General features: G+C 39.7%; 2 protein-coding genes across 6 annotated transcripts in view; one reads left to right on the top strand and one right to left on the bottom strand.

Annotated features, from left to right (window-relative positions):
- The first annotated feature begins 17 nt into the window (after positions 1-17).
- Positions 18-9,176, top strand: part of frrs1b (ferric-chelate reductase 1b) — a 30,852-nt gene continuing 21,693 nt past the window's right edge. Inside the window, exon 1 of the mRNA XM_071415041.1 lies at positions 18-265. Coding sequence (XP_071271142.1) covers positions 248-265 — 18 coding nt within the window. The 5' untranslated portion in view covers positions 18-247. The remainder of the gene's footprint in view (positions 266-9,176) is intronic.
- LOC139583695 (myb/SANT-like DNA-binding domain-containing protein 4) lies at positions 3,787-9,167 on the bottom strand. 5 transcript variants are annotated; one of them, XM_071415048.1, is made up of 11 exons: positions 7,114-9,167; positions 6,750-6,820; positions 6,486-6,662; positions 6,334-6,395; positions 6,165-6,251; positions 6,036-6,077; positions 5,794-5,967; positions 5,679-5,714; positions 5,026-5,580; positions 4,633-4,744; positions 3,787-4,538 (listed from the first exon to the last, which is right to left on the bottom strand). In XM_071415048.1, the coding sequence occupies exons 1-8, from the start codon at positions 7,269-7,271 to the stop codon at positions 5,679-5,681; spliced, it is 807 nt and encodes a 268-aa protein (XP_071271149.1). In that variant the 5' UTR covers positions 7,272-9,167; the 3' UTR covers positions 3,787-4,538; positions 4,633-4,744; positions 5,026-5,580. The 5 variants fall into 5 exon arrangements, with proteins under 5 accessions (XP_071271149.1, XP_071271147.1, XP_071271146.1 ...); XM_071415046.1 differs by having other exon boundaries at positions 5,679-5,967; XM_071415045.1 differs by having other exon boundaries at positions 5,026-5,967.

Below are 9,176 nucleotides of genomic sequence, written 5' to 3'. Positions count from 1 at the left end.
CAGGTACAGACTCCAACTCTTTTCTGTACTTCTGGCTGTACAATTTTGATTGAGAGATGTTGATTGATGTTGTAAGTTCTGTTCAAGATCAAACATTCGTGACCAACTATATTCATTGGGTTTGGCACGTCGAACCACTACTACTGCTGCTGCAGTCAGCCAACAATGATTTGCAATTTGCTGAAATTGCTGCTGCCCTGCTGCTGCCAGTGTACGAGCTGAGCGCCTGCTGCTGACGTCATTCACAATGCACTTTTGCAGCCAGGTACGTGTGTTGTGACTGAGTGTGCGTTTGAGCGTTTGAGTCACTTTTCAAAAGTTGCTAAAAGTTCCAAATACATCTTTAAAAGTAGCTAAATTTGTTGCTAGGTGCTGTTGAAAAAAAAAGGTTGCCAGGGTAGTCTGAAAAGTTGCCAAATCTAGCAACAAAATTGCTAAATTGGCATCACTGCTCACTGCGCAGGATCAGGGGTGTATTCATTACGTCATGAAACGTTTACCGTTAAGAACCAAAACGGGGAGGGACTTACCTGAATTTATCCAATAGAAACTCTCGTTTTCGTTGCAAAACTTTTTTCCATTTGGAGTAAACGGTTTCTGTGCCAAACGTTTTGCAACAGAGGAAAAGTTTTGCAACAGAATCGGTGACGCAAACGGAACAAAACGGGGCGGGACCTACCTGAATGTGTCCAATAGAAACTCTCGTTTTGCTCTGTTTGCTTCCTTTGGTTATTAAACGGTAAACGGTTTCCATAATAAATACAAATGCTAGGTAATATTTCAAAAACATTTTTTTGGTTGGACTATTTATGCTAACACGTTTGCAATCCCTTTAGCTTTGCTTACAAGCTTGCACTTTTTGGACAATTTTGGATGATCCACACCCTTGGATGAAGACAGTGTGCAATATTCTAAATGGTCAGAAAATGGTGGTGGAAAATGGTGCTTATTAATAAAGAAAGTAGGGTGAATTTGGAAAATAAGTGGGACACGTTTTGCATTTCTGTCTTCTGTAACCTCTTTCGACATCTATCCAACACATTAGCCCAACACATGATCAATTTCTGGAATACTCAAGATGTTACCTAATCACACACACAAACATGTTTTTGACATCATATTCACAGGAGGCATGACACACCCAATTGTGTACACTGAGTCAAAAAAAAAATAATCAGTTGCCATTTGATATACTGGGACATCATTATTATAATCCTAATTGTACCCCAATGAGAATACAATTCACTCAAATAACAGTACTACAAGAAAATTAACAGAATATAGTACAAGAACATGAGCCTTGCCTAACCCTAATGTAAACTGGATCTCCTTGCTCTATTGGAAAAGCCTAGAAGACTGTCCCACTTTAGCTACTCCATGCTGTCCTACTTTATGGTTGGCATAGGGGGACAACACAAAAAAAAGACTGAATTATAAAATGTAAACATAATATTGGCAACTTTTTTTGTATTTTGATGCACCAGTACATGTATGCACATTTACATCACAATTTTGCACAGTAGCTTATTTATGACCTTTTATAACTTAAACATCTAACAGAAAAAAAATGTCACTGATCATACTGTGTGCTTTGTGGAGTGAGCTTCCTGTTTGAAGCTTGCTCCGCCCCTCTCTAGGATGTCAAACCAATGAAGTGATGTGATTTTGATAATGTGGTTTCTCTGCAATAATGTGGTTACTCTGGTTTCTTAGCAACAATAGTTTAGATTTTTCTCCTCAGACCAAGAAAAATAACACGTCAGGATTAAGCTGTCCCAGTTTATATGAAGTCCCACTCTTTCCGAATTCACCCCATGCATATTTTTCCATTTTTTTCCGCCTTCTCACCATTAAAGCTAGTTAAGGATTTAAAGTATGCCTTTGCGGCCTGAATGCAGAATGCTTTATGTACAAGCAGGTCCATGAAGGATACGAGTGTATTACCGGGAATGCACATCAAGCGTAGACCATAGCAAATATTGTGGATATACTGACAAGATACATATCTCTCCGCCCTAAAAATGTGAGTCGTTGTCCACAAAGTGGCAGCGGGCTGTAGCTCCCGCTCATCCTTTCTTTGGATTGGTGGAAACATATCATTATTGTAATAATTTTTTTAATAATCGATGAGGATTGTTGACGTCAACCACCTGTATTCAATAGAGAGATGCTATGCTACTAGCCTCATGACATGAATATGCATAGCTATCTTGAGATATCAATTCAATTTAAGGGCTTTATTGGCATGGGAAACATAATTTTACATTGCAAAAGCAAGTGAAATAGATAATAAACAAAAGTGAAATAAACAATAAAAATGAACAGTAAACATTACACTTAAAAAATAATAAAAACATTTCAAATGTCATATTATGTATATATACAGTGTCGTAATGACGTGCAAATAGTTAAAGTACAAAAGGGGGAAAAAATAAATATAGGTTGTATTTACAATGGTGTTTGTTCTTCACTGGTTGCCCTTTTCTTGTGGCAACAGGTCACAAATATTGCTGCTGTGATGGCACACTGTGGTATTTCACCCAATAGATATGGGAGTTTATCAAAATTTGATTTGTTTTCACATTTTTTGTAGGTCTGTGTAATCTGAGGGAAATATGTGTCTCTAATATGGTCATACATTTGGCAGGAGGTTAGGAAGTGCAGCTCAGTTTCCACCTCATTTAGTGGGCAGTGTGCACATGGTCTGTCTTCTCTTGAGAGCCAGGTCTGCCTTTGGCGGCCTTTCTCAATTGCAAGGCTATGCTCACTGAGTCTGTACATAGTAAAGATTTCCTTCATTTTGGGTCAGTCACAGTGTTCAGGTATTCTGCCGCAGTGTACTCTCTGTTTAGGGCCAAATAGCATTCTATTTTGCACAGTTTTTTTTGTAAATTCTTTACAATGTGTCGAGTAATTATCTTTTTGTTTTCCCATGATTTGGTTGGGTCTAAGTGTGTTGCTTTCCTGGGGCTCTGTGGGGTCTGTTTGTGTTTGTGAACAGAGCCCCAGGACCAGGTTGCTTACGGGGCTCTTCTCCAGGGGCCTGTTGCACAAAACTAGGATAAGGGATTAAGCCAGGATATCTTGGTGATCCTGGCTCAATTGATCCGTAATCCGGTTGCACTAAAGATGGATAGGGGGCAGGAGGATATGTTATGGTATAAATTACCATGGAGATTTATTCTGTGGAGCTAGCCTGCTCCAGACCAGGCTAAATTCCAGGATCTATTTAATCTCATCCCTAATGTCAGTCAGCAGTCACCACAAATGGAAACCAATAGTTATTTCACTGCTCACTATACATTGTTATCACATATAACTAGACCCACTGTTATTATTTAAACGTTTGTGATCATTAATTTCAATGATTTTGGATAAAAAATGATTTTTAGATGATGTTGCTATCATTAGATAATTTACAGTTTCCCATAGACTATAAGGCTATATATAAAATGATAGAATATTAGGGCCACAGAGGGGAAAAAAACACAAGTCATAATATTGTAACCAGTTGTTTTAAAGGAGGACAGTTGTTAAAATGACAGATGTGGGGCATTTCGTGAAATTGTACTTCAGTATGGTTTCATAAACAAAGACATGCTGATGTGCCAGAATATTAAGTATCACATTGTCATAAGTATCAAAACTGTAAAAACAATATGTAGCTTTTCTGCAGAAAGAACCAGCCTCATAAATTTATGACTTTATCCTTTTTCTTCAGTGTGGCCCTAGTACTCTGTCATATAAACAAATACACATTCCATATGAATATAAAAACACAATGTGTAACATTATGTTCCTTTATTGAATAAGGACAAAACAAAGCAGGTAAACCATCAGCTCCTTTCGAAACTGAAGTCACAGTGACTCTACAAGATGGAAAGCACAGAATCCAAGCATATTATACAAAATGATACATACACATTCAAAGGTCTGTATATAACACACCCTGCATGTCTGCACACTAAAATAAATGCAGGACAAATCCATACACATCAACTGAACAGACAAATGAATGGATGCAGTAGCCTCCCTGCAGCCTTGTATTACACACAGTATACCGCACAAACATCATAAGAGGCCAAATTCGTCAAAAAACGAACCCAAAAAAACCCAAATTCCTCTGCCACCGCAGGACATATTTAACCAAAATTGAAAGCACACATACTAACTAAAATAATTCAACACATATTGGTCCCTCAGCAGCCGACCACTGTCGTCATCAGGGAAGATTGCCGGATTGTCCCAGTCCATGGCTGGTGGCACTCTGGGGGCCCTCTCCTTCCTCAGGCAGGCCACATTGTGGAGGACAGCACAAGCCACAGTAATATCACATGCCCTAACAGGGCTGACCCTTAATTTGTGAAGGCAGTGAAAGCGTGCCTTCAGGAGGCCAAAGGTCATTTCAACTCTGGCCCTGGTCCTGGCATGGGCATGGTTGTAGGCCTGCTGTGCTTCCTGGGGGTCTGTGAAAGGTGTCAGGAGAAAAGGCTGGCAGCCATACCCCCTGTCTCCCAGCAACACACCAGAGAATTCACCTGTCAACACAAAATCTCATCATTACTACCTCATAAACACAGTGATATTCTTGACACAGCCATGATGGTTATAAATAGGGGTTGTGTGGCTTACCTTGTGATAGGCACTGATAGATTTCAGAGGCCCGAAAGATTCTGGAGTCATGGACTGAGCCAGGCCATTTTGCCACAACATTGCTGATCACACAGTCAGCATTGCAGACCATCTGAAATCATAAGATGAGGAATATTACACCAATCAATGCACATCACTGGCAATGCAGAGTGTTCGTCAATGGACAATATCAAAAAGTTATGTTCACCTGAACATTAATGCTGTGAAAGGATTTCCTATTCACAAAATCGGCCTCATGGGCACCTGAGGGGGCTTTTATCCTTATGTGTGTGCAGTCCACTGCACCAATGACATTGGGGAAACCTGTCACACAAAGTAATGAGTATCCTACTATGTGTTAACAGTTGTCCTGTAATTTGTAGATCCTCTTACCTGCAATCCTATAGAACTCCTCTTTGATGTCACAGAGTCTTCTGTGGCCAGGGAAGGAGATGAAGACATCTGCTAATGCTTTGATAGCCAGACACACACTCCTTATTGTGCGGCAAATTGTGGCCTTGTTCAGCTGTTCTGCATCCCCCACTGAGTACAGGAAGGCTCCACTAGCAAAAAAGCGCAAGGCCACACAAACCATTTGCTCCACACTCAGTGCATGGCTCCGTGCAGTGCGGTGCTTAATCCTGGGACCCAGTAGTCTGCATAGATACCTGATGCCATCTGCAGAAAACCTGTATCTTTCATATAGATGGTCATCAGGGAAGGCCAGTGGGTCCAACCGGTCCCTGAAGACCCTTTCTCGCCTGAAGGCTCTCCTCAGCACAAGTGCTTCTTCATCCACCACATCTCGCACGAATGGGCATGCCATTGTCAGAGCAGAAAGGAACACACAATTTTGGGCCTTCATATAGGCTAGTGGCCACACCTGGTGCTGGGGGGGTGGGCAAAAGAGGGCGATGCCTTATAACGATGACTTGGTTGTACTGATTGCTGGGAAAATAAAAAAAAACTTAGAAAGATGCCACCGTCCTGTGTGCTCACAATAAGAGCTCATATGTCATGGCTCACTTGACTTTACGAGAATATACCTAATTTTTATTTTGAGCTGTGTCATCTTCTTGGAGCTGGGGGAGGAAAGAAAAATAATGATTAATACATTTGTGTTACAGTTAGCATACAGTGTACATTGAAGGCATATCTCACCTCCCTCTCAAGTTTTTTTATTTCAAGGTCCAGTTTCCTAATTGTCCTCTTTTTTATTTCGGACTCCAGTGCAAGATTTTCCATCTTTTTCTTCTTGTACTGAATGTCTATGTCTGCCAGTTCTATTTGGCGCCGGAGGTGGTTGCCATACAACTTTCTGATAGCTTGTGAGCTCTGTGAACACAATACAATTAGCGCAGCTGGAATTTGGCAGGATGTGGTGTCCTTTTATTAATACGCACTATGTTGCCAGGCTGGTTTTCCCACTGTATAGCATCTGGGTCCTGTAAAAGAAATTAGATTTTTTGATTTTGATGAGGACTCCTCACCATTGTAGAGTAAATAGTACTTTCACAGTCTTAACATGATACCTCATGCCTTCTGGAATCCAGAGAGATGGTCTCCTCCTCATCATCGTCTCCATCATGTGCTGTTGCTGCTGCACTGGGGCCTTCACCCTATCACATTTAATCGGATTCATATTGAAGCTAGTAGACAAGACATGCCAGGCCTACAGTATGCCTTTGATGGAGTACTCACTGGATCAGCATCGTCTGGTGCTTGTGCTGGTGGCTCTAACAGGAACACAGTGCTGCCAGACACTGCAAGGCAATAGGTAAACCAAAGTCAGACAGTCCAAATTGATTCAATATGAATGTGGTTGTATCCCATGTAGAGATGGAAGGACATACCTTGAATGAAGCGGGTGGCATCTTGGGAGGAACCTATGCTCGTCTCTTTCCCCCCAGGGATCCCCTCTAAGACGGGCCTGCCTTTATTTAGCTCCAAGGCCATGTCCTCTGCTGGGGTAAGGTCAGCCTTTGGTGACCCACCACCCGTGCCTTGTCTGTGGGTATTCTTTTTCACTGCTAAAACAGTACAGACAATGTGTGAGCAGGCACCTTCTGGGTACAATATATGCTTGTGCTTTGTTAAATATTAGTCAGGGACCATACCATTCTGCAGAATGTTCTTGTATTTGATTTTGACCTGCTGCCATGTCCGTTTTGGCCCGTTCATGTTTAATCTACACACACACACACACACACACACACACATTTAATGGAGTCACACTGCAAAAAATTACTTGGTATTTTTGTCTTGTTTTCAGTAAAAATATCAAAACATTTATCATAGCTTTATACAGTGTGATGGAGTTACTTTACACAATTTCACTCATATCTGCAGTGCATTTCAATTAAAAATTTAACCGTTTCATAATTACAGTACAACTGCATTTTTGGAGATGTGAATTAAATATTTGAATTGTAATTGTGATGTTTCAGCGGAGCGGTGAGTGTGTAATTGTGCACTACTTACGCATTCAGGCGGTCTGCAATACTTTGCCACGCTTTTTCTCTTTGCTTTATCACTGTGGCGGTGTTGCCTTTCTTCTTAATTATATCTTTTACCTCCTCGTATGCCTCCATGAGGATTTGTGCTTCCGACGGGGAAAAGTACGCGGCTCTAGTTGCCATGGTAATTCAGTTAATCTGTGATCTGTGGCGGGGTCTATTTGAGTGAGCCGTGAGCGCGCACCTATCCAGGATTGGTTTCACCTGGCTTAATGAATCCGTGTCTGCTCATCCTGGCTTGGTCTTTGTGCAACCAATTAAGCCTGGACGCACATGTTTTGGCTTCATTGAGCTCAGCTGAGTCATTTATCCCGGATGTCTTAATTCTACTTTTGTGCAACAGGCCCCAGGTTTATTTCTCTGTAGGTGATGGCTTTGTTATGGAAGGTTTGGGAATTGCATCCTTTTAGGTCGTTGTAGAATTTAACGGTTCTTTTCTGGATTATGATAAATAGCGGGTATCGGCCTAATTCTGCTTTGCATGCATTATTTGGTGTTTTACGTTGTACACAGAGGATATTTTTGCAGAATTCTGCATGCAGAGTCTCAATTTGGTGTTTGTCCCATTTTGTGAATTCTTGGTTGGTGAGCAGACCCCATACCTCACAACCATAAAGGGCAATGGGTTCTATAACTGACTCAAGTATTTTTTATCTCTCAGTATAGTCGAAATTTTAGATTTTGCTACTTTGAATAATACTTTTAAGATAAATTGGGCTAACCATTTTTTAAAGAATCCAACTTCAATTCATTTTATCTTCTCCCGTTTTGGTGGCCTCAAATTTAAGTTCCTTTGTAGCTATAACATTGATAAGATTCCTGCAAAATGATCTGCTTTTCATAGACAAGTATTCATAGCGTGGTCGTTAATATATAAACATAATTTTTCCCCGCATAGGTATTTCATTTGGAACAATAAGGACATTTTGTATAGAAACAAGTCTTTATTTTTTAAGAACTGGTTCAATAATCATATCCTGCTGGCGAGTCAACTTTTTAACGGAGAAGGATTGTTACTCAATTATGAGGAATTCTTATCTCATTACAATATCCCTGTAAAACCTAGAGAGTTCGCCATAGTCTTTGATGCTATTCCATCTGAAACTCTCATGTTATTTAGAGGTGTAGCCAGATCTCACCTTCTTGACCTACCCTCGCTTAATCCAGTTGACTCTCCAATAGCGAAAATATGTTTCTCCTTGCTCCCTCAGAACAACAGATCTATACGTGCTTTATTTCAAAGGGATATTGTATCCATTCCTTATGTCACAAGTTACTGGAATATATTGTTCACTAATATCTGTTGGGGAAAAGTCTGGTTATTAAGACACAAATACTTGCTTGTTAACCAGGTCAAAGAGGTCTCTTTCAGAATGATCCATAAGTATTACCCTGCGAATCATTACCTGAAGAAACTCAAAAAAGACATTAACATTGATTGTACTTTTTGTGTTGATCATCCAGAAACGGTTTCGCATTTATTTTGGCATTGTCTACATGTAAAACAATTATGGAAAGATATTCACAGTTTTAAAATTGTTAATATTCTTGATGACTTTTGTTTGTTATGGGAGAATGTGCTGCTCGGTTTCCTTAAACCATAATAAAGATAAAGAAAAACAATTTTATCTCATAAATCTAATTGTGCTAATGGCAAAATTTCATATTCATAAATGTAAATTCACTAATAAAAAAAACCCTCTTCCGAGGTTTCTATAAGGAATTCGAGCAGTACATTAAGATCATTCTACATTCATCTAATAAGAAAGCTGTTAAAACAATGAATGTGTGTTTCTTTTAAGGTCTTTGTATAATCTGTAATTTGTTGTACACTCTAGCATATGTTATCATTGTCTATTTATGTACTTATTGTATGTATCCCGATTTTTCTACATTGGTAATATAAAAATAAGAATAAATAAATAATACAAAAAATGTTTAAAACATTTTTTAAATTAAAAAACTTCATATGAAATGTGGTCGGATACACCGTATGGATGGTGTGACGCAATCGCGGAGCATCGAGGC

Source organism: Salvelinus alpinus, chromosome 8 (genome assembly GCF_045679555.1).
Source record: "Salvelinus alpinus chromosome 8, SLU_Salpinus.1, whole genome shotgun sequence".
Classification (NCBI taxonomy): domain Eukaryota; kingdom Metazoa; phylum Chordata; class Actinopteri; order Salmoniformes; family Salmonidae; genus Salvelinus; species Salvelinus alpinus.
This window is presented reverse-complemented; position numbering and strand designations above follow the sequence as displayed.